This window comes from Melanerpes formicivorus, unplaced genomic scaffold, assembly GCF_026170545.1.
Source record: "Melanerpes formicivorus ecotype bairdi unplaced genomic scaffold, bMelFor1.0.p_v2 SCAF_50, whole genome shotgun sequence".
NCBI lineage: Eukaryota > Metazoa > Chordata > Aves > Piciformes > Picidae > Melanerpes > Melanerpes formicivorus.
The window spans coordinates 3,696,733-3,720,838 of record NW_027142402.1 but is presented as its reverse complement, the minus strand read 5'-3'; the positions used below and the strand labels follow the sequence as shown (position 1 = coordinate 3,720,838).

Genomic DNA, 24,106 nt, shown 5'->3' with positions numbered 1-24,106 from the left:
TCTCAAACTAGAGAAGAGCACATTTAGATTGTATGTTAAGAACAAGTTCTGCACCATGAGGGTGGTGGAACACTGCAACAGTGGAAGTAGTTGAGGCCCCATCCCTAAAGATATTGAAGGTCAGGCTCTGAGCAACCTGATCTAGTGGAGGATGTGTCCCTGGAGGTGTTTAAGCCCAGGCTGGATGAGGCTCTGGCCAGGCTGATGTAGTGTGGGGTGTCCCTGCCCATGGCAGGGGGGTTGGAACTAGATGATCCTTGTGGTCCCTTCCAACCCTGACTGATACTATGATACTATGTCCCTGCTGACTGCAGGGGGGTTGGACTGGACGACCTTTTGGAGGTCCCTTCCAACCCAAACCATTCTGTAATGCTGTGAGCATCTTTCAGTAAGTTCTGTTTACTCTGCAGCTAGGGTCAGCATGCATGACTCCTTTACCCCAAAATGTTGGAAAGGTCCTGTGGTAATGGTTCTCTGAAAGTTAGCAGGTAGCTTATTAGAAAAAAAACCTTTACCTGCACTTACTGTAAAGCTGTGTGGGTTTTCCTGGCTAGTGAAGTTCACAGTACAATCTGACAATGAATGCACTGGGGACTGTGCTGAGTTATTTAACAATGTGCTGTAGTAGAACAAAAATCAGTCTCTCAGATACAGGTAATGCATTCCCTTTGTTCAAGGAGTTGGGAATAATTGATGGGTAGGATGAGTCTAGTCAAAGGCATTCTTAAGTGGCAGGGCAATCCACTGTTCCTGGTGAGTGACAGATTTATTTCTGCCTACAAGCTGCAGGTGAGCCAGCAGTCTTGATCTATGAACTCTTGCTTAAATAGAACATTGCAGGCGAGAATTCCTTGTAGTCATGAATATGTTTAGGAACAGATTTGTCACACAGACAGGAAGGATGAATGGCATGAACAAGGTAGTCTAGGAAAAAAAAGTCAATACCCAGTCATCTGAATGTCTTTTTATTGTGTTAGACTGTGACTTCTGACTTGATTTGAAAATGTAATGGTTACAAAAACGTTACAAGGAACAGAATATAACCATGTGTCCATGCAGTCCTTCTGTGCTTTCACCATCTCATAGAACCAATAAGGTTGGAAAAGACCTCAGAGATCATCAAGTCCAACCTATCACCCAACACCTCATGACTGACTAAACCATGGCTTCAAGTGCCATGTCCAGTCCTTTTTTGAATACCTCCAGGGAGGGTGACTCCACCACCTCCCTGGGCAGCACATTCCAATGGCCAATCTCTCTTTCTGGGAAGAACTTTCTCCTCACCTCCAGCCTAAACTTCCCCTGGCACAGCTTGAGACTGTGTCCTCTTGTTCTAGTGCTGGTTACCTGGGAGAAGAGACCAACCCCCACCTGGCTACAACCTCCTTTCAGGTAGTTGTAGATGCCAATGTGGTCTCCCCTGAGCCTCCTCTTCTCCAGGCTAAACAACCCCAGCTCCCTCAGCCTCTCCTCACAGGGCTGTGCTCCAGGCCCTTGCAGAACAAATCTGTAGTGCATTGGATGGTTCAGAGGCATACTGCCCAAGGTGCTTTAGAATAGAGATCTGGAAGAAAGGGTTTGATTGAAATGACTTGCTAATGAACTCCAACCTTTTCCTTTTGGAAGGGAGCAAGTATATCAGAAATCAAGAAGCAGTACCGGGCGCTGTCGTTAAAATACCATCCAGATAAAGGTGGAGATGAAGTTATGTTCATGAGGATTGCCAAGGCCTATGCAGCGTAAGTTTCTGGGGTTGGGGTTTTTTTTTTTCCCTTTAAAAAAGTGGGAACTTGAGGGTTTTTTTTAATGGGGAGGGAAACCTTTCAGGCAGTAGCAGGGATGAGCTAAGCAGCCGGGGGAAAAATGTTTTTGCATAGGTAATGAAAGTCACAACATGTCTCAGCTCAGTGCATATTTGTTCTGTACAAGTCAGGAAGGAGAATTTAATTGTTTAGCAACTGTCAGGGTGCTGTAAGGTGTTAGGTCTTTGTACTAAGCTTCCATGTCAGCTAAGAAAAGGGTTCCCAGAGTATGATGCATATTAAGTCTTAAAGATGACACAGAACAAAATGAGTGGTGCGGTTTTTAACCAGCCAGCCCTGTCACAGCAATTCTGAAGCACTGCTTCAGAAATAAAGAGGCTGTTCCTTTCCAGAGAGGATTTGAAGCCTCCTCCCATCTAGTGACACAGATGTTTCATTCTGACTCTGTTTTCTCTCAGCTTCCCCATGTCCCCTTTCATTTGTTGCCTGCCTTTTCACTCAGTGACTGTTTCATGCTACCTGTGTAGTTTTTTCCCCCTTTTTCTCCAGAGTGTTTTTTTTGACCTCTGTTCAGAACTGCCTTTTTTTTTTTAATCTGAGAGGTGGTGCTTAATATTAGAATTCTGTATGAAGGAAATCCTTTTTTCATTGAGTTTTTCCACAATCAAGGTGGGAGTTTGGATTTTGCAATGCCATACATACATGGAATCTTGATACAGCTGCTTTTGTTCTTTCCTACTCTAAATGATTCATAGAATGGTTTGGGTTGGAGGGAACCTCAAGGATCATCCAGTTCCAACCCCCCTGCCATGGGCAGGGACACCCCACACTAGATCAGGCTGGCCAGAGAATGGTTTGTGTTGGAAGTCACCATAAAGACCACAGCCTCCCTGGGCAACCTGTTCCAGTGTCTCACCACTACAGCAGGTTGCTCAGAGCTGCATCCAGCCTGGCCCTAAAAATCTCTGGGGAGGAAGCTTCCACCACCTTCCTGGGCAACCTGTTTGAGTGTCTCACCACCCTCATGGGGAAGAACTTCTTCCTCACATCCAGTCTGCATCTGTCCATTTCTATTTTTGCTCCAGTTGGTGTTGTGCTTTGAAGTCAGTTGTCAATGTGTTTGACCTTGTGAGTTGTGGTGGGTTGAAAATTCCCCTCCTACTGCAAGAGTCCTGTTTGGGGTGAGAATGTGAGGTGAGAAGAACCTCACCTGTTGGGGTGAGGTGAGAAGAACCAACAGCAGGCTCTCTTGAGCAGTTTGGAAATGATGCTTTCTGCTCAGCCACATCTGTGTTCCCATGAAAGTCTCTTCAGCAGGTATTGCAATACCACTCTGGCACTGCTTTGTGAGCTCCTGAAACATCTCACTTTGCTTTGCAAGCCAGCACTCAAAAGCTGGGTGATAGTTTGATAGTGCAAGAGCTGTGGCAGAGGCATATCTTGATGAAAATGACTGGCTTGGAAAAGAAGCTGCCCACTGAATGAGTCTGCTTGTTAGCAAATGTGAGACTTAGAGGCAATCAGGAGATGTCTGACTCGTTTGCTGGGATTCTTCCATGAGACTAAAGTCTTCCACGTAGTGAACAAGCGAGTGCCTGCTGTTCTTTTTCCTGAAGCAGTGCTCTGCCTTCTAGTAACAGGGAAACTGTTTGAGGTGTTACATTATTGCCAAGAAATTGTCATTCCAGAGCAGGCATAGAAACTGTAAGGTTTAGGAGGTGGTGTCTTAATTTAATTCTCTCTTCTTAAATATGAAACTGGGGAGTTCCAAGGGGGAGAAAAAACACAACCCAGCCAAATACACACATGCTGAAACTCAGCACTGAGAGAATGAAAAGCTCCTGTGGACAACTACTTCTCTATCAGCTCCTCTTGTGCATTTTGTTTTGTCTTTCAAAATTTGCTGCCCTGGAACCTGGCATTGAAAAGTGCTCTTTGCTTATGGGTGCCCAGCCACCCTCAGGAAAGGGAGATGTGGTTGTTCCATCTCCTGCCTTCTGTGCCTGATTTCTTTTGCTGTCAGGGTGCTGAAAGAATCTGCCTGTGTCTCATGGAGCAGTGCAGCACCACTGTTTTATATCAGATTCCATACAAACAATAGCAGAAGCTGTTTAGCTTGCCAAGCCATCTCTGAAGGCCAGCCTTAAGTGTTGCCACGTTTGAAAGCTGCTGTATGTTAATGACTGAGGAATTTGTTTCTGTCTTAACTGACTGTATTTCTCTTCTTGAAACTAGCTTAACTGATGAAGAATCACGAAAGAACTGGGAAGAGTTTGGTAATCCAGATGGACCACAAGGTAACAACTGTGAAAGACAGAAGTCATTTCTGTGCCCTGAGCTGTGTGGTATCTGATTGTTGCTGAAGCACTCAGATCTCAGTTATGTGCAGAATATCTTTTTCCTATGATTTGAAGCTACCCATCAAATGAACTTGATTGTGAAACTGGCTCTGGGGTGGTGGTGAAAGGCAGGAAAGAGTATCAGTAAGTATCTGGAGAGACTTGCCAATATTAAAAGGAGGTATGAGTGACAAATGGAATAATGCTTACCAGGAACATGCCAGTGTCAAACATTTCCTTGATCAGGTACTGTAAATGGACATTAACAAATGAAGAACTGGCCATGATGCAATAAACACACTTTAAAGGGAGGTAGGTGAGGCTATGTTAGCTTTTAACTAAATGCTGTATACATAGCTGCCTTCCACTTGCTGGCAACAGTACTGTCTGAGGGTAGCTCTCTGCCATCTTCATCCTGAAGAGTCCTGGTGATGATTCCTATGCTGGTTGATTGTTCCTGGGCAGGTAGCTACCTGAAAATAATCCTGATGATCATGTGTTACAGTTCTACAATAGATGATCCAAACTAAAACAATTTAAGACTGAAACTAAATAGATTTCCTGCCTTCCCCCCTTCTATTTGCAATTGATGACTCACTCCTAAAACATCTTTGTGACCACTGTTTAAGCTGACTAGCTTTGAGGAAGAATGTTGTGTGTTTCAGGCTGCTTCTGATACTGATTGCAAGCAGTCATCTGCTCTCTTGTTAGGTCAGGCCTTCACAGATCTCTGCTTGTTGATGCCCTGCAGTTTGTGGGAAGAAGTTGGGCTGCGTAGCTACATGGAATGAGTTAAGGCTTTGAAGTGATAAATGGAGTTTGTAATGTAATTGTGAAGTTACAGGATGACATGAGGGAAATTCTTCTTTTGAATTATAGCCATCCAGTGTAGGAAATGAAGTTTCAAAGGGAAAAAGACCCTCAGCTCTTGAACCAGTGTTTCAAAGAAACAATCTTCCCTCTTCCTTCAAAAAACCCCCAGCTGTCCCAACTAAGTCATAGGCTGGCAAAGGCATTTTCTGCCTACAGAAGGAGGCAGAGCTACTACTACCAGTAGAGTTAAGCAGGCAACCAGGCTTGTGCATAACAGCTGACTGAACTGATGGCTGTCACAGTCTGTTGGGGACAGTATCAGAATAGCATCTGAGTATATAGGGGGTCCTGTCCTTATTTAAGCTTATATATAACCTGTCCTTATTTAAGGCAGTAGTCCTCAGTGGTATCTGCTAGTGCTGAGGAAAGCATGGTTTGTTTGGTGGCTTGGTAATGGAGTTTTGTTGTTAAGCAGCCCCTAGAGATTTGCAGAGTCTTCCCCCTGCCCTTCTTTTCTTGATTTCCTAGAAGTTGGTGTTGGAATAAGAAGTGTTTGTGATGTTCACTTTATTGCCACTAAAGTGTCTGAGGACAAGCTATGTGATGCTGTTCTCTGCTCCTTGTGTGGAGAACCATGTCTCTTCTGCACTTGGAACTGATCCTTTATTACCAATCACACCAAAAAAAGAGCTGGCAGAGGATTCTGTTTTTACAATTGACAGCTTAGAACACTTCCCCTAAAGTGACAAACTAATACAACTTTTTACTCAGCTGTCTTGTAGTTCATGTACTCACCACACTCTATGTATTTTAAACTGCTGAAAACTCTGCAAAGCTCAGAAATCCTTCCATCAGTGAAAACATTTCTACTATGCATTATCACAGTATCACTAAGGTTGGAAGAGACCTCAAAGATCGAGTCCAACCTCTCACCACAGACCTCATGACTAGACCATGGCACCAAGTGCCACATCCAATCCCCTCTTGAACACCTCCAGAGACGGTGACTCCACCACCTCCCTGGGCAGCACATTCCAATGACAAATGACTCTCTCTATGAAGAACTTTCTCCTCACCTCGAGTCTAAACGTCCCCTGGTGCAGCTTGAGACTGTGTCCTCTTGTTCTGGTGCTGGTTGCCTGGGAGAAGAGGCCAACCCCTTCCTGGCTACAACCACCTTTCAGGTAGTTGTAGAGAGCAATGAGGTCACCCCTGAGCCTCCTCTTCTCCAGACTAAACAACCCCAGCTCCCTCAGCCTCTCCTCACAGGGCTGTGCTCAAGGCCTCTCCCCAGCCTTGTTGCCCTTCTCTGGACACCTTCAAGTGTCTCAATGTCCTTCTTAAACTGAGGAGCCCAGAACTGGACACAGGACTCAAGGTGTGGCCTAACCAGTGCAGAGTACAGGGGCACAATGACTTCCCTGCTCCTGCTGGCCTCACTATTCCTAATGCAGGCCAGGATGCTGTTGGCCTTCTTGGCCACCTGGGCACATTGCTGGCTCATGTTTAGGCAGCTGTCAATCAGCACCCCCAGGTCCCTCTCTGTTTGGCAGCTCTCAGCCACTCCAACCCCAGCCTGTAGCTCTGCATGGGGTTGCCGTGGCCAAAGTGCAGCACTTGGACTTGTTGAATGCCATACCTTAATAAATCCTGCTTATCTATTTCACTGCATGAAGCTGAAGTCTTTGGTATTTCAGATGCTGCATTGAAATCTTGCTGTTTCCTTGTGCAGTAGAGTGAATTTCTGATTTCCTTTGATTTTTGCTCAGTGTGTTAGAATTTTGCTGATTGGAGGGCTAAGCATGAAGAGTTTTGTGTGGGTTGGTGGTTTAGGTTTGGGGTTGTTTTTTGGTAATTCTTTTATTTTGGAAAAAAAATGAAAAACTGTCAAACAATTCATTTAAAGCAAATGTCTTTCCTTTCATCCTTACAGCTACAAGCTTTGGTATAGCTCTGCCAGCTTGGATTGTGGATCAGAAAAACTCAATTTTGGTGAGTCAAGTTACTTAGCTCAGCCTTTGAAAAGGCTCTTTCAAGTGTTCACCTTTAAAAGCACAGAATGCATTGGGTTTGAAAGGACCTTTGAAGGTCATCTAGTCCAACCTCCTGCAGCAAGCAGGGACACCTTTAACTAGATCAGGTTGCTCAGACCCTCGTCAGTCCTGACCTTGAATGACTCCAGGGATGGGGCCTCCACTACCTCTCTGGGCAGCCTGTTCCATGACCCTCATAGTCAAGACCTTGTCCAAAATGTTTGTGCTTAAAAGGTGCATGATGTGCATGATTAAGTAGAACAAGTAATTAATACAAGCCTGTTTCAAATGCATGTTTGAAACATTTCAGGAGTCAAAGGTGTTGAGAGCAAAGTGTTAGTATGCTTTGAAGGATCTCATTGCAGTGATAGCAAGGTTGTGCTGTGGTCACCTCTGCCACCTCTGCTTTCTGTTGCAGGGAAACATAGAACTGTTTGCTGGATTTCTGTAGCTCCATTTGGTTTGCCTGTGATGCTGTAGCCATGCAGGATCTAAATGTTCTTTCTGTTGCCCAAGTGTTTGCCTTACCTGCTTGGTTTCTTTGAAGGTGGTAATCATTTCTGTCCAGTGCACCCCAGTTTAGCTGCCAACTCTTGAACTGTGAAAGAAACCCACCAGAGACAGTGTAAAGATTGCATACACTGAACTGATAACTCCTTATTTATACCCTCCCCAACTGATTATACCACTTCTGGGTTGTTCTTCTGAGTGAGTGATAGGTATGATGCAACAAGCCTGCATTAATTTGTGGTGTGCTTGTGGTAATAAAAACATTTGGCTGTGTTTTAGGACAGTGATTAAACAAGTGTGGTATTGAGTAACTGCAGGATCTAATGCACTCTTTCATCGTTTTTCTCTAGGTTTTGCTTGTGTATGGGTTAGCATTTATGGTTATTCTTCCAGTTGTTGTGGTAAGTATCATGTAATTGATGTTCCCCTCTGTGTAACCAGGCTGAGATGTAACTGGAGTTACTCATTCTTGCTCTGCATGGAGAGCCTGAGCAAACAAACGGTGTCCTTGTGTTTTTGTTCATGTGGGTGTTTTCTTTTGTTAGGGGAAGAGTGTAGCTGCTTGTGGAGTCTCCAACAACACATGCAGTGCCATGATAGAGAGAGGGCTGTAGGGAAAATGTCAGGTATTACAAGAATTAGCCTGAGTTATGCCCTGTGCCTTCTGTCATTCATCACCTGAACATTCATGTGGTGAACTCAGGAGGTTTTTCAGTGGTGGTACTGTAGAGCCAAGACTGAGCTGATGCTACTAGAGTGATCACTCAGGTGGAACAGGTTGTTGATTTGGTTTCTCCTGGCTGCCTTTGTTTTCATACCTTCAGTTTTTATATTGATCTTCTGTACACCAGGAGATGCCTGTCCTTGAGATTTCTTTGTGTGAGGGATCAATTCCAAGGTGAGTGGTGTTTCAGGGCTGAGGTTAGCCCCACAGTAGGGCTTTTGAACAGTGTCCCTTAGTCAGGGATTATGCACTTGGGGCATGGCATGAGGAAAGACTCAGAAAATTGATGCCCAGAAACCTTCATGTTCTGGCAAAGAAGATTTCCATTTGAGAGAGTGTCCTGGGGTCTTGGCAGCTGCTTGCATCTCTGTATGCAGAGGCTCAGCCAGGCATTATCCTTTCTCTTTGGGAGTCTTTCTGCATAATTGGAGATTTAGTATAGAAAATCAGATGTGGTGGTTTCAACAAGTTATTGAACAAGAGTTCTGCAATCCAGGGTACAAGGTCTGCATGTTCTTCCCACCTTCCCTTTTATGTTGGTGTCTGTTGATGCTGTATTGTACCCATTGCACTTGTAGTGCTTTACACCAGGTTTACCATAGCTCAAGTGAAAGTAAACATCCTTTCTCTTCTTACAAAGAAATGTCCTGGGCAGAGGAAAAACATCATCTGCCTGTTCTTAACCCCTGTACCAGATGTGGAGCTCTGCATTCAGGCTTGTCACTGTAAATTTCTTTTATAGTCAGTGGAGAAGAGCAGTCATTTTTATGGAGCAAGTCATTTTACCATTTCATTCTGAAGTAGATGTACAGGATGATTCATGCCTTTAATGGGCCTGTTTCTCTTTTATGAATCAATAAAGAAGCTGAAGTTAACCACAGTCTGCTCATCCTGTAGCTGAGATAGGTATCTAAAATAAGATAAGGCTAGTTCCACCCTTTGAATCCTGATCAACACCAAAGGAATATACTGAGATCTATTTCTTCCTAGACCTCCACTGACCTGAATAATGCCCTGTGCATGAGGCAAGGGAGACAAGGTGTCTGCAAAAGCACTTAGGGCAGCCTCTTGCATGGACTGCCTATGGTCATATTTATTCTTCCAGTACCTATATTAAGACAAACTTTGGATAGCTGTGGGATTAGAACCTAAATTTCTCTGCAGAAAACCTTTTCAGAACCAGAGTTGTGTCAGGGCTCATTTCTTCATTGAGGAACCAAACCTTATTTATTAAAAAGGGGGTAGGGAGGGGAGCAATCTTGTGAGGAGCCAGAGCTGGAGCATTTCCCAAGGTAAGTAAATTGCAGAGCTCTTGCTGTAGTAGAGAAATTCACACTGTTGCCTACTGAATTAGTAGCAGTAAGCATCACTTGCTACTTGTTGTCACTTTTCACTTGCTATAAACACTGCAATAGATTGGGATGTGTCCAGAATGTTGAGCTTTGCTTACAAGGAGGAGTGTAGTGACCAGGCTGCTGTTTATAACCCAGCACACCATTTGTCTCTGATATCTTAGAGTGCAATCACTGTACAGTGAGTTCCAGAATTTGTTGTAATGCTAATGAGGAAATTATTGGAGTGGTTCTGAAGATTTGGAAAACCTCTTCTCTCAATCACAAGGGCTTAATTCTGAAAGACTTGCCACAAGGGCACTGGGCCACCTTCAGATTCTGCTTCTGAAAAGCATTTTCTGATTAGATAAATTGATTTCTGTGGCAAATTTTCTTATGCTGACAGAAATCTCTTCTATTGTTCTTGGCTTGGCCTTCGTCTGTCTGAGTGGAATTTGATTTTGAATGCACAGTAAGGAGTTATTATATGCAAGGCAGTAAACCTACTGGCTTTACTGTTGAGTGGATTCACTGAAATAGCAGCAGAAATAGAGCTGGGTGTGCGTGCATTGCTGGAGGGGAATTGCACAGGCTAGAGGTGGTCTGAAATGTGGCAGTGCCAGAGGCTCTGGGGTCAATGTGGCAGTGTGCTTTCAAAATGTGTCAGCAAATAGTTTTTGTTTCCCTTTCCTTTCTGAAATTCAGTTGCCCTATAAAATTCAGTTCACAGAGTCACAGACTGCATCAGGTTGGAAGGGACCCTCAAAGGTCATCTTGTCCAGCCCCTCCTGCAGTCAGCAGGGACCTCTCCAGCTAGATCAGGCTGCCTGGGACAATGTCGATTCTGATCTTGAATGTCTTCAGGGATGGTGCCTCAACCACATCCCTGGGCAGCCTGATTGTGGACAGAGCTGAGGTGCTCCAGCAGAGCTGTTTGCAGTGCTTCATCACAGCTGATGTTGGTTTGCTCTTGTTCAATGTCCCAGGGTTCCTGGTGGTACCGATCCATACGATACAGCGGAGATCAGATTCTCATCCGGACGACTCAAATCTACACATACTTTGTCTACAAAACAAGGAACATGGACATGAAAAGTAAGTAAAAGGCATCTGGGAATGCTGCTCTGTTCATCTGGAAGTCTCCAGCCGCTGATGTTAAGATGCTTCTGCTTTTATAAGCCTTTGTTAGCTTCAAATAACATTTCTGGGTCTTTTAGGGTGCTTTTAAAACCTGCATTTTGTCACCAGTGAAGAGCTCTGTGTAAGAAGGTTTATGTATTTGGGGGAGGGAGTTACAGAGCTGTGTTTATGTCAGGCTGTCTCAACAGTCAAAAAGATAAAAATGAGACTGTGTTTGGGGGAAAAACATGCTGACCTGCCTGTAGTCCTGAGTTACTAGGAGCACAGCCTCTGTCTGTGTGTTTTCTTCTGCCAGTGCAATAAAATAGGCTTTGGGGATTTTCTAGGGGCTGCCATAACATTTTTATGTCACCAAGGAGGGAAGGAGCATTTCTGGCTCTCTCTTCTTACCTATTTTATAGCTAAATTTCTGTTTAACAATGTAAGTTCATGTTACTTGTGTGTAGTTCCTGATGTAGTTTGTTTTTCTTCTCTGCTCACTTCTAAAGGGGAAAAAAACCCCATCCTTTGCCAGGGAGAATCTATAGATGCATTATATTGATGCAGAATTGAATCTTGAAGTTGGGAGGCTGGCATGGGCCTGAAGAATTAGCATGGTACTAGTTAGTTGTGGATTAGATTTTACTAGGTTGCATGCTTAGAGCAATCAAAGAGCTGAATACAGGAAGTCCTCAAAAGCATCTCAAAAGGGGTCATAAATATATTCTCTTACTCCATTGAACTGCTTTAGATTTGCTGTAAATATCTGCTCTGGATAGATCCTTTTCCTACTGAAGTGCTTCACAGGTAATCCAAGAGGTCTAGGAGATAAATGGGTGGAAATGTTTGCTTTCTAGTCTGCATGCATGGACTCCTGTGTGTGGGATGCAGTCCAGTTTATTCTCTCCACCTTGCCATATTCTCCTGCTTTTTCCTCTCTGCAAGCAGTTAACTAAGAAAGGAGGAACTGGAGACTTCTAAAGAACTTTAGGGAGATGGCTGCAAATCCATTCTTTACTTCCTCCAAACTTCTTGTCAGGGGTAGATTATTGAACCTTGCTCAGAACCATAGCTTTGAGGCTTGCCTTGTTCCTCCTACAGATTGATTATGAAGAGTTGAAGTGGGCTTACTTAAGGACTTAACACTTCCAGGGTCAGGGCAGGTTTTTTTCCCCACTGAGATCTGTTGGGCTGTCTGAATGGAAAATGAGTTACAGCTGAGATGGCTTAGACAAACCACATAGTGATCAGGTAAGGCTTTTGCCTGATCTAGTGTGAGGTGTCCCTGCCCACAGCAGGGGGGTTGGAACTGGATGATCTTTGAGGTCCCTTCCAACCCTGACAATCTGGTGATTCTGTGGTTGTGAACTCCATGCTGGTGAAGCACCAGTGCCAAAACTCAAGGCTTAAGCCTGGGCAGGTGTTACCAAACTGGGCAGCAGTGAGACAAATCTGCCTGACTTGCCTTGTGTTAGGTGGTTGGGTTTTTTTTTAAGGCTTCAAGACAAACGAGTTCATTACAAAGCTTCCTTTCTTGATGCTCCACAATTGTGGATCTTAAATAATAGGGAAGTATTTATAGCTGTTTGAAACTCTTCAGTATGCTCTGCTCAGGAAGTAAATAGATACTTGAGAACAGAAGTGAAAATTGATGCCCAGGGAACTTGACTAATTGTTAGTAGGTGGAATTCACTGAGCACTGCAAGTGGGCAAAAATAACTTGGCCTTGCTGAAAACGTAAGAAGAAAGCTTGAGTAATTGCTGGAAAGGTTATTTTAACGGGAGTGAATGATGGGGTGAGCTTTCTCTTGTCTGTGGCTGAGGGGGTCTGGGGTGTTCATGAGCAAAAAAGCTCATAATAGCCTGTTGTGTCCTCCTTTCACCTGAATTACATAACAGAATCTTGTGAGGTAGTATGGATCTTCCTAATCACATTAGGAAGAGAGCAGTCCATCTTCATGGAATTTGTTTGCAGGGTTATTTACTGAACTGCTTTTCTGATAGTGAAAAAAGGGGGGTTGGTGATTATTTATATATATATACATATGTATTTGTTTTTCAATGCTGGCTGAACAGAATATTGAGTTGAAACTTTCTCCTTCCTGCCTGCCCCTCCAGTGCACACATGGTGGTGCTGCCACAAGCACAAGGATTGCTGAGAGGAATGGTTCTCTGGGCATGCAGATGCAAACTGCTGTGCAGTGATGTCTGCCAGTCCTAAAGGAGCCTGGCTGTGGTTTTGTTGAAGACATTTAGAGTCAAAAGCTGGCCTGGATGCCATGCAAAAATGGAGCCTTGAGCGATCTCTTTTGTTGTGTGCCAGGCATTGGTTCTCGCCTCCTTTGCCCTCTGGCAGTAGTGACTGATCCACTAAATGGAGAACGTGGCTGTGCAGGGTGGCTGGGGGAAGAGTTGGGAATAAGTTGTCAAAGTGAGGGTTCTGAAAAATTAACTGGCTGGCATAGGATCTTGCTGACATTTTCTTTGTCTGCCTCCAATTTTCTTTGCAGGGCTTATCATGGTCTTAGCAGGGGCATCCGAATTCGATCCTCAGTACAACAAAGATGCTACGAGCAGACCAGCAGACAACATTCAGATCCCACAGGTCAGTTACACCAGGAGATGTTTGCTGAATCACTGACCCTTCCAAGGGAGGAGGGAGAGTGGTGTTTGACAGAGTTAAAGTTCAAGGCAGTGGTTTTGTTGAGATGCAACTGTGTCTCTTCAGAAATAGAAATCAGAAGCTACACTTGTGTGGTTTTGTGGTGTGTGGGTTTTCTGCTTCAAAGAGAAGGCAGCATGAATTGGTGATAATGCTTAGCTTAAATGGAGTCACTTTGGGGTGTGTGTGTATGTATGTATATATATATATATAGATTGCTGGGTTGGAGTTCTGGGGAGGGGTGAACTAACCAGGGAATTTTTCTCTTAGTCCTTTAATTGTTCAGTATTGATATAAGGAGGTGACTGCTGTTTGATAAAGTCCTTTTAAAATCATTAACATAGATCTGGTTAAATGTGTTCATACTGCAATGAAGTTATTATCTGATGCCTAAGTTAGTGATATCTTTTAAGTATTACAAAGATTCCTCCAGGGATGTCAGCTCCCCTCTGGTTGCCTTTTCATTTCCACTTCCCCATTTCATTTCCAGCCTTCCCAACAGATGCCACAATGCATACTGTGGCAAGTAATTATCACTAGCAGAGTTATAGGAAATCTTGTTGTTCAGCAACTAACATTTTTTTTGCTTGAAGAACTTTAAAGCACACTGTACAAAACCACTTCAATGAAAATGCTCTGTGTTTGCACCATGGGAGAGGGTAGCCTCACAGATTGAACCTTTTCTTGCACCCAGTTGACTTTCCAAGCCATAAGCATCCTTCCATGAGGCTGGGGTACCTCTTTACTGAATTCTCTCACAAATTCTTTATCTTCTTGTGGACTTCTTAATGTGGTGAGGTGAGGTTTTCCAGCAGGACTGTGCTTGGAAAAGTTCACCTTGATCATCAGTTGTTCTGCTGTGCTGTTGCAAGCATTGGTGGTTGTGCAAGCCTTTATATCTCATAATTCTTGATTTAAAAGGCAGCCAAGCCTCCTGTAACCATATCCCACTGAGAAGCTGTTCCAGAACTTGCTGTTCCAGTGATTAGGAGTCGTGTGTGTGATCAGTTTATACCCATGGTTTGTCATCATTATTCTGGAGTCTGAATGATGCTTGCTGTGTGTGTGCTTAATGCATTTACAGACAGAAGCAGCACTCCCTTGGTTTTTTCTTTCTGTCTTCGTTTTGTTTCCCTCATCCTGCTACATGCTGAACTTGTTTATCTCCCACCAGGGAGATCCAGCTTATAACCTTCCTTTCTGTGACATTTGATTCATAAATTCATAGAATGGTTTAGGTTGGAAGGGACCTTTAAAGATCATCCAGTTCCAACCCCCTGCCATGGCCAGGAACACCTCCTACTAGCCCAGGTTGCTCAAGGCCTCATCTGAAGTGGCCTTGAACACCTTTAGGGAGGGAGCATCCACAGCCTCCCTGGGCAACCTGTTTCAGTGTCTCACCACCCTCACTGTCAAGAATTCCTTTCTAATTTCCAGTCTAAATCTGCCTTCCTCAAGCTTCAATCCCTCTTGAAAAGTCCTTTCCCAGCTTTCTTGTAGCCCCCATCAGGCCCCTATAAGGCCTTCCCAGAGTGTTCTCTTCTCCAGGCTGAACAGCCCCAAGTCTCTTAGCCTATTCTCATAGGGAAGGTTGTGCAGCCCTGTGATCATCATCTTGGCTTCCTCTGGCCCTTCTCCAGCAGTTTGATGTCCCTGTTCTGCTGGGGGCACCAGAACTGGATGCTACTGCAGGTAGTAGAGGGGCAGAATCACCTCCTTTGTCCTGCTTGTCACACTGCTTTTGCTACAGCCCAGCACTGTAGCTGATAAAGATATCTAGGTCTTAGATGAGTGAAAAGTCTCAAGATGATTCTTTTTGCTAGTGCCTATTGAATGAGGTATGGAAGAAATACCTTAGCAATATGATTGAATCCAGTAACCCAGGGCAGTAAAATCAGATTTTAAGCCTGTGTATCAATCAATAAAAATTTAGTCAGTGCTATTTAAGGTTAGTTTCTTGTGTGAAAAATCTTTTACTTCTTCCCTCACCCACACATTGGAGCCAAGCATTTAAAGTTACTTTTTGGAGCTGTGTTATGAATAAAAATGGTAAATGTTCATCTTTCCAGGGAAAAGTTACTTACAGGCTTGCTGTTGTGAAGAGCTTTTTCTCCTTGCAAAGTGATCTCTTCCTGTATTTGTTTCTCTTTAGCACCAAAACAGCCATTTGTCTTTTATCTTTCATTCTAGCTGATCAGAGAAATTGGTGGAATAAATTTGAAGAAGAATGAGCCTCCACTCACCTGCCCTTACAGCCTGAAAGCCAGGGTTCTGCTGTTGACTCATCTTGCCAGGATGAAAGTTCCTGAGGTCCTTGAGGAAGGTAGTGCCTTCTCCCCTGACTGGAGAGGATTTTCTCATCTTCTTGGTAGCCCTGTAATAACCTAGTTTGAAATGTGTGTGGGGGGATTTGGGGCAGCAAATGTGACTTTGCTCAAGCTTTGCTTTTTCTTTTGTTTGGTGGTTAGGTTTTGGGTTGGTTGTTTTTGCTTTTGGTGGTGTGTTGTTTTCTTTGTAAGAGAATAAAGAGTTATGCATTAGAAGTGTGTTTGCTTTGCAGAGTAAGGAAATCCAAGATAAGCAATACTATTTCTCTCCCACATTTCCAATCGTGGTTATTTTTGGAGTTTTTCCCTTCCCTATGTAAAGCAGGGGTGAGAAGGTTAGAACTTTACAGTATCTGTTACATCTGTGCTTGGGTTTTGCAATTTTCCTACTGGGGAATACACAAACTGAAATGTTTCTAAATGCAGGTCTTCAGTTTCAGCCTTAGGTTCATGGAATTGTTTTGGTTGGAAATGAGCTTTAAGGTTAAGCTCAACCCTTCTCTAACTCTACCAAGGCTGGTGCTAAACCATGTCCCTCAGCACAACCTCTGTCTCTCTTGAATGCCTCCAGGGATAGGGATTCAACCATCTCCCTGGGCAGCCTTGTCCAGAGTTGATTCTAGGCCGACCAGCAGACTTGGGATGTTCTGTATCTGAATGCAAATGAAAACCCTGACTCAAAGAAACAATGAAGATGCTTTGGTTCCAATTTTCCAGTTTCTTTTGAAAGGAAAAAAGGTCAATTTTAAATAGCCCTGAAAAATACCTCCCCTTCCTCACCACTTTATGCTTAGAACTTCACAGATCTGCAGTCAGAAGCAGTTAGTACTCTAAAAAGGATAATTTATTCTTAGACCTTCACAGACCTGTAGTCAGAAGTAGTGAGTACTCTAGTACTCCAGAAAGGATGATTTGTGCTCAGACCTTCACAGAGCTGCAGCCAGAAGCAGTGAGTACTCTAGAAAGGATGATTTGTGCCCAGACCTTCACAGAGCTGCAGTCAGAAGTAGTGAGTACCCTAGAAAGGATGATTTGTGCTCAGACCTTCACAGACCTGTAGTCAGAAGTAGTGAGTACTCTAGAAAGGATGATTTGTGCTCAGACCTTCACAGACCTGTAGTCAGAAGTAGTGAGTACCCTAGAAAGGATGATTTGTGCTCAGACCTTCACAGAGCTGCAGTCAGAAGTAGTGAGTACCCTAGAAAGGATGATTTTTTTCCCCCAGATTGGTGTTTCACTAAAAAATGCCTTTAAGAAAAATTCTCTGATCACCAAAAGGATTAATGCTGTAAGTAGTCTGTGCCATCTTGTTGCTTTCTCAGATGACTCTTAAGTACTTCTTCATTTGGTGTGGAAGTTGCATATCTGGTACAAGAAATTTAGGTTCCCTCTTAGCAGTTGCTCTTTCCTGTTTGGTTAGGGAGCGTTCTGGGTGGCTGTGTCAGTTTTCACTGGTATAAGAACCAATATATGTAAAGTGTTTCTCCCCCTCCCCTCCCTTTTTTTTTTCCTGTTGGAAGTGCAGCATAATTGCAGCCAGTTGTGTCTTGCAGATCAGCAGTTTATCCTGAAAAAGAGTCCTGCACTACTTCAAGAAATGATTAATGTGATCTGCCAGCTAATCATCATGGCTCGGAGCCGGGAAGGTAAGAAAAACCTCTGTCATTGGAGTTAGTGAATATGATTCTTCCCAGCAGTGTTTTGTGAAGCCTTTGCTTCTTGCAGGAAGCTTAACAAGAGGACACAATCCAGGCTGCGCCAGGGGAGGTTCAGGTTGGATGTTAGGAAGAAGTTCTATACAGAAAGAGTGATTGCCCATTGGAATGGGCTGCCCAAGGAGGTGGTGGAGTCGCCATCATTGGAGGTGTTCAGGAGGAGGCTTGATGGGGTGCTTGCTGCCATGGGTTAGCTGTTTGGGTGGGTTGGATTGGTTAATGGGTTGGACACGATCTTGAAGGTCTCTTCCAACCTGGTTTGGTTTAACCTGTGGTATTTAGAAATGCCTAAACGTGCTTCTGCTCTTCTCACTGTAACGAGAGAGCTCTCCCGTGCTGAGGATTGAAATGCCGCTGCTGCCACCAAGCCCTGCTCTGGAATCCTGACTCTCTCTGTTCACCTTCTGATTGCTTTTTTGCAATTAAAAGTTTGGGGATTTTTTGTTTTTGTTCCTTAAATGCAATGGAAAACCTTTTCCTTAAAGGTCTGGTCCATTTTTGGTAGCAAAACACTTGGTGTAAGAGACGTTGAACCTTCTGTTCGTCTGTCTTTTAATTTGCACTTTCACAGCTCTTCCTCCTCTCCCAAGAGTGCCACTCGTGTTTTGGCTCACTTCTTTGCTGTCATTTCTTTGTTGCTTTTATTTCTCCATTTCTGGGGCCTATGCTGGTGAGCCACCAGCTATGTAGGCTGGCTGGGGGGGGTGGTTTGGTGGTTTTTTTGTTGTGTGGTTTTTTTCCCCCTGAACTTTCAGTGGCAGGTGCTTTGCCATAATTGCTGCAGAAATGACAATTTCATCAAAATGTAATATTTAAGCTTTCTTTCCCCCTACTGTAAAAAGGCAATTATGCTGGAGATGGTTGCTTGCAGCATAAAGAAGCTGAGATTTGGATCTCAATCTGTTGTTGCAACAAAAATAGGCAAGGCATTTTTGAAATGTCAGACTTGGGGACCATTTTGCTTGCCATGAAGTAATGCTCATTGGTTCCATCTTTACTAGATCCAAATTCCTAAAGCAGGCCTTGATGGCCTCCTAACAGGGATGGGTTTGGGGAAGATCGTTCCCAGCACAACCCCATGCAGTGCTACAGGCAACAGAACAAGAAGACACAGTCTCAAGCTGTGCCAGGGGAGGTTTAGGCTGGAGGTGAGGAGAAAGTTCTTCCCAGCAAGAGAGATTGGCCATTGGAATGTGCTGCCCAGGGAGGTGGTGGAGTCACCATCACTGGAGGTGTTTAGGAAGAGCCTGGATGGGGTGCTTGGTGCCATGGCTTAGTTGATTAGATGGTGTTGGGTGATAGGTTGGACTCTATCTCAAAGGTCTCTTCCAACCTGGTTAGTTCTGTTCTGTTCTACTGTTGCTAATGATGCTGGGAATTGTGTTCCTCAGAAAATATTTGCAAGTGTAGGAAAAGATCTAGAAAGAGCCTTAAATCAAATGGCAGACATCATAAATTAGGGAAGCCTTCTGCCATACAGCTTTAAAATGGCCTTTGGTTCTTTCATAAGGAATCATTTTGCTTGGAAAAGACCTTTAAGACTAAGTCCAACCATTATCTTATTCTGGGTATATGCCACACATCAGTTCAGAGAAAGATTTCAGTAGCTTAAACTTCTCTTGGCTCTCAGATGAGGCTCTAAATTATTTTTCTGTCTTCATGGTAAAACATGCATAGAGCAGCCTGAAAACTGCCAGTTCCACAAAGCAGCTCTTGAGCTGGTGGGGGAGTTCTGAAAGGAGTTTTCTAAGCAGAGTTTTGAGAAGTCCTGTTTAGGAATGGGTGCTTGTCCAACAAAGTTCAGCAGCAGTGTGTGGAAACCTGACAGTGTTAGATGGAGGTCTCTGCCTTTTGTACTCTTCAGCTGTGCTAGCCTGAACAGAAGGAGGAAAATGTTGGTGGAGCTGTGTCTGCAGTGAGAGTTAACAGGCTGCCTGGTTAATAATGCTGAACATTTTAAGATGCCTGATTCTTTTGATTGGTTGACTGAGAGCTAGGTCTCCTGTCAAATGGAAGAACAACAGCACAATTAAAAGTGATGTGGTCTGTTTCATTCTCCTCAAGAAAGGGAGTTCCGTGCTCCATCTTTGGGATCTTTGGAAAATTGCATGAAGCTTTCCCAGATGACTGTCCAGGGACTTCAGCAGTTCAAGTCTCCCCTTTTGCAGCTGCCTCACATTGAAGAAGACAATCTTAGGCGAGTCTCCAACCACAAAAAGGTATAAAACTACAGATAGTACTTGGTGACTTGTTGCAGCTGATCTCATAGTCCCATCTGTCCTTCCTCCTGGATGAGGGAAGAAACCAATGGGTTAGCCTTGTTGGTACAGAATTCCCATGCATTGAGCTGTTCCAAACCAGAGTCCCTTTGAGCTGTCATCACTCTGCATGGATGTGTGAAGTTGTTTTTAATAGAAGACATTTGTAATGGTGAGGTAATCAGATGTTCAGACAAATCTGTGTTGCGTTTGTCATTTTAGTTCTTGAAAGGGTAACCTTAATGGGAAAGGCTCTAAATCTGTGTGCAGTTCTCTTGGGGAGGGGCGAGGGAGGGAACCAAACAAATAACTTCTGCTTAGTTCCTGCTCAGAGCACTGAAGTACTCTAAAGAACTCAATTAGTAAGATTTCTTGGCTCAGCCTTCTGAAAAAGCTGGCTGAAGTAATCCTTTTCAAAGAAACCTACCCAGTTTCTGAAGGGTAATGTGTGAGGAACACATCAGTGCTCAAACCTGTGAGGTCCAGTGAGATTCAATGCAGCCTTTGTGTTTCCTCTCTCAAAACAGGTGTGTTGGTTTCCTAAAATATGCTTGGTTTGGGGGCTTTCTTCACTAAGAACAGCTCTTAGCCTGGAGAGGAGGAGGCTCAGGGCAGACCTTATTGCTCTCTACAACTACCTGAAGGGAGGTTGTAGCCAGGTGGGGGTTGGTCTCTTCTCCCAGACAACCAGCACCAGAACAAGAAGACACAGTCTCAAGCTGCACCAGGGGAGGTTTAGGCTGGATGTTAGGAGGAAGTTCTTCATAGAAAGAGAGATTGGCCATTGGAATGTGCCCAGGGAGGTGGTGGAGTCACCAACACTGGAGGTGTGTAGGAAGAGCCTGGCTGAGGCACTTGGTGCCATGGTTTAGTTGATTAGATGATGTTGGGTGGTAGGTCGGAGTCGATCTCAAAGGTCTCTTCCAACCTGATTAATTCTATAAGTGGTGTGTATTTATCAGTAATGTAGGGATACAAGTGATGTATTACCCAGAGTTTGTGGACTGTGTTCTCTGCTACCATCTGACTTCACTTTTCCTTCCCCCCCTCTTCTTTTTCCCTTGCATTCAGTACAAAATCAAAAGCATTCAGGATTTGGTGAGTCTGAAAGGTTCTGATCGTCGCAATTTGCTGCACTTCCTAGAAGATAAGAAATATGATGAAGTCATGGCTGTCCTTGGCAGCTTTCCACATGTCACTATGGATATAAAACCACAGGGTGAGTAGGAGGTCCTTTTGGTCTGTGTATGTTGCTCTCCTGATAATTTGGTAGTCTGTTGTCAGCAAGCTGTTGGAGGACACTGAAACACAGCTCACACTGAAGTCACGTGGCCTGGAAACTCCATGCTTTGTTGAGTGGCAGGCTCTTTTGCCATGAGATTTATGTCCTGACAGGATAAAGTGCATGGAAACATACCCTCATGGTGAAGAATAATTGCTATTCTTTCTTCTGTTTTCCTTTGCCTTGTATTTCAGCAGTCATGCATTTAACTTTCTTCCCCATGAGAGTGGTGAGACACTGGCACAGGTTGCCCAGGGAGGTGGTGGAGGCCTCATCCCTAGAGGTTTTTAAGGCCAGGCTGGATGTGGCTCTGAGCAACCTGATCTAGAATGAAGTGTCCCTGCCCATGGCAGGGGGGTTGGAACTGGCTGATCCTTGAGGTCCTTTCCACCCTTGCCAATTCCATGATTTTTATTGTAGTGTGGCACTGTGAGCTGCTAATCATCTGAGAGTCAGGAATATCAAAGTTATGACTCCCAGAACAACTGGCTCCCTCTGGCTATGGGCAGTATTTCATGTTTCTGAACTTTCATGCTAAAATACATAATGCACAGTGTTAAAGACTTATGGTTCCCCCAGCAGCTGTAACTTTGCATTTTCTAAGTGTCATGCAGTTAAAACTTCAAAGTCCAAGCTGCTGGTTTATAGTTTGCTGAATTGCCAGCCCTCAGTCTAAGATTGGAAGAGGCTCATTAAATAATGTCTTGTAACAGTCTTTTGTTGAAAATTCTGACACTTGTAAGCTGTATTTGGACACAGCAGAAACAGTGTTTAATGAAGGGGGGAGGGAAGGCTTTAAGAGAGTCACATCTGTTAGACATTAGACTTGGTGCCATGGTCTAGTCATGGGGTCTGTGGTGACAGGTTGGACTTGATGATCTTTGAGGTCTCTTCCAACCTTGGTGATGCTGTGATACTGACTATATTTAATGGCTGTGTTGCTTTTCCTGTTTTCCACTAGTTTTGGATGATGAAGACAGCAACAATATTACAGTGGGTTCTCTTGTCACTGTTCTGGTCACTCTGACAAGACAGACCATGGCAGTAAGTATTAAGGATGCCTGTTCTCTGTGAGTAACCGCAAGTATATGCTTTATTAGCCTTCTCCTTTGTAAGCTAGCATGGTGTTCTGTAAATATAACTGTAAAATTCAGATTTGAAATGGAGAACTTGTGCTCTTAATCCTCTCAGGTTTTGTTTCTCAGTGAGGGAGCTTTCCTGGAATCAAACCAAAGTCCAGTCTGACCTGTTGCAGTTGTCTAGGGAACAGTAAAAGAATATGGCAAGTGATACTGCCCTGAGGTTTGTGAATAACAGGAAAAGAGACTTTCAGAAACTCAATTCTTGAGCTAGAATAAAGCATGCACTCAAGTCCTCAGGACAGGGTTTGATTTCACTTTGAGGGCTCAGTCTTGCAAATCTCTTGGGTGTTTTATATGCTTTTATGAAAGAAATTCAGTCCAGCAGAATATCCATAACACCAGTGCCACGTGAAGGAAGTGGACTGCTCAATGGGTAGCAATCACAGAATGTTAAGAGTTGGAAGGGACCTCCAGAGATGAGTCCAACCCCCTTGCCAGAGCGGGATCACCTAGGGCAGGTCACACAGGAAGGAGACTCCACAGCCTCTCTGGGCATCTCTGCTCCATCACCCCTCACTGTAAAGAAGTTTCTCCTCATGTTGAGGTGGAACCTCTTGTGTCCTAGCTTGTAACCATTGTTCCTTGCCCTATCACTGCATACCACCAGAGCCTGGCACCTTCATCTTGACACCCACCCCTCAGATATTTATAGATATTGATCAGATCCCCTCTAAGCCTCCTCTCCAGACTGGACAACCCCAGGTCTCTCAGTCTTCATAGGAGAGATGTTCAAGTCCTGCAATCATCCTCGTGGCATAACCAAGATAATACTACAGCCTAGTAGTTAAACTTCTAACCTGTGCTTATCTTTAGCTTCTGACACAGTAATGACTTTCTCTGAACAAGAACCTAACCAAACTTTTGCCTAACCAAGTGTCAATATTTGCCTCAGATAATTGTCTAAGTAAACAAAGTTGGAGTTATGCCTCTAAGGTGAGTCACAGGAGTGTGGGTGTTAGAGCTGAGGATCAGGCTAGCCATCGAAGCCAGCTGAGCAGAGAGCAGTCTGTGTTCATCCTGTGGAACTGCAGAATGCATCACCTCAGTGACAACTGAGGGTGCAGGCAGTATGAAGTAAAAGCACAGGATCACTGTGCTGGAGCTTAAAAATGAAGGGAAGGGCTCTTTAGTCTGGAGAGGAGAAGACTGAGGGAGGATCTAATAAATGTATGTAATGAGGGCTGGGTGTCAGAAAGGAAGGGACAGGGGCAGCCTCTGCTCACTTGTGCCCTGTGATAGGAAAAGGGCAATGGATGGACACTACAGCACAGGAAGTTCCACCTCAACACGAGGAAGAACTTTACTGTAAGGGTCATGAAGCCCTGGAACAGGCTGTCAGAGAAGTTGTGGAGTCTCCTTCTCTGGAGACTTTCAAGATCCATCTGGATGTGTTCCTGTGTGACCTGCACTGGATTATATGGTCCTGTTCTGGCCAGGGGGTTGGACTTGAAGATCTCCTGAGGTGTCTTCCAACCCCTAACATCCTGCAATCCTGTGAAAGGGAAAGTTGTACTTTAGAAATTCATTAAAATGTCTGTCAGCATATAGAAAACTCATTTAGGAGTTTTCCATGTGAGCTTCACTATCTGGCACTGAGATACATGAGCCTAGAGCTTGCCTTTGATATGATGCTCGTATTTGTCATCTTTACATAAGGACAGCTCCTTGTGACTGATGGATTGCTTTGGTTTTCTAATGGTACAGAGTATGCTTTGAGGAAAGAAATGCATGAAGAAATTCCACACTACACAACACTAGCCTAGTGTTTTGTCTTAGCACTTTGAGTTCCTGGCTTAATTTGTTCTGTGTCCCTGAGTAGCAGTGCAGCTGTTGAAGGGTTTAATGCTCTGGCAGCTGGAGCAGAATTTGCATTTTACTGCTGCTTGCTTTTGTGATAGGGGATTTCTGTGCTTTCTAAAACAAGTAGGTTCTGTGACATGTTGCACTAAAATTCTTGATGGTGCCACTGGTAGGGGGGAATCCCACCCCCCATGCTGTAACTGGTGTTTAAATGGTGATCTGTTTAATCCCCTGGGGTGTTTGTCACTGGTAAAAGAATTTGCCATAATGATTAAAACCTTCAGGCCT

General features: G+C 44.1%; 1 protein-coding gene across 1 annotated transcript in view; it reads left to right on the top strand.

Annotated features, from left to right (window-relative positions):
• The window catches only part of SEC63 (SEC63 homolog, protein translocation regulator), a 49,840-nt gene that overhangs the window by 15,288 nt on the left and 10,446 nt on the right, over positions 1-24,106 (top strand). The window contains exons 4-14 of the mRNA XM_068160482.1: positions 1,627-1,739; positions 3,999-4,060; positions 6,849-6,907; positions 7,809-7,859; positions 10,500-10,608; positions 13,143-13,237; positions 15,485-15,617; positions 17,175-17,267; positions 19,401-19,555; positions 20,666-20,813; positions 21,838-21,920. Coding sequence (XP_068016583.1) covers positions 1,627-1,739; positions 3,999-4,060; positions 6,849-6,907; positions 7,809-7,859; positions 10,500-10,608; positions 13,143-13,237; positions 15,485-15,617; positions 17,175-17,267; positions 19,401-19,555; positions 20,666-20,813; positions 21,838-21,920 — 1,101 coding nt within the window. The remainder of the gene's footprint in view (positions 1-1,626; positions 1,740-3,998; positions 4,061-6,848; positions 6,908-7,808; positions 7,860-10,499; positions 10,609-13,142; positions 13,238-15,484; positions 15,618-17,174; positions 17,268-19,400; positions 19,556-20,665; positions 20,814-21,837; positions 21,921-24,106) is intronic.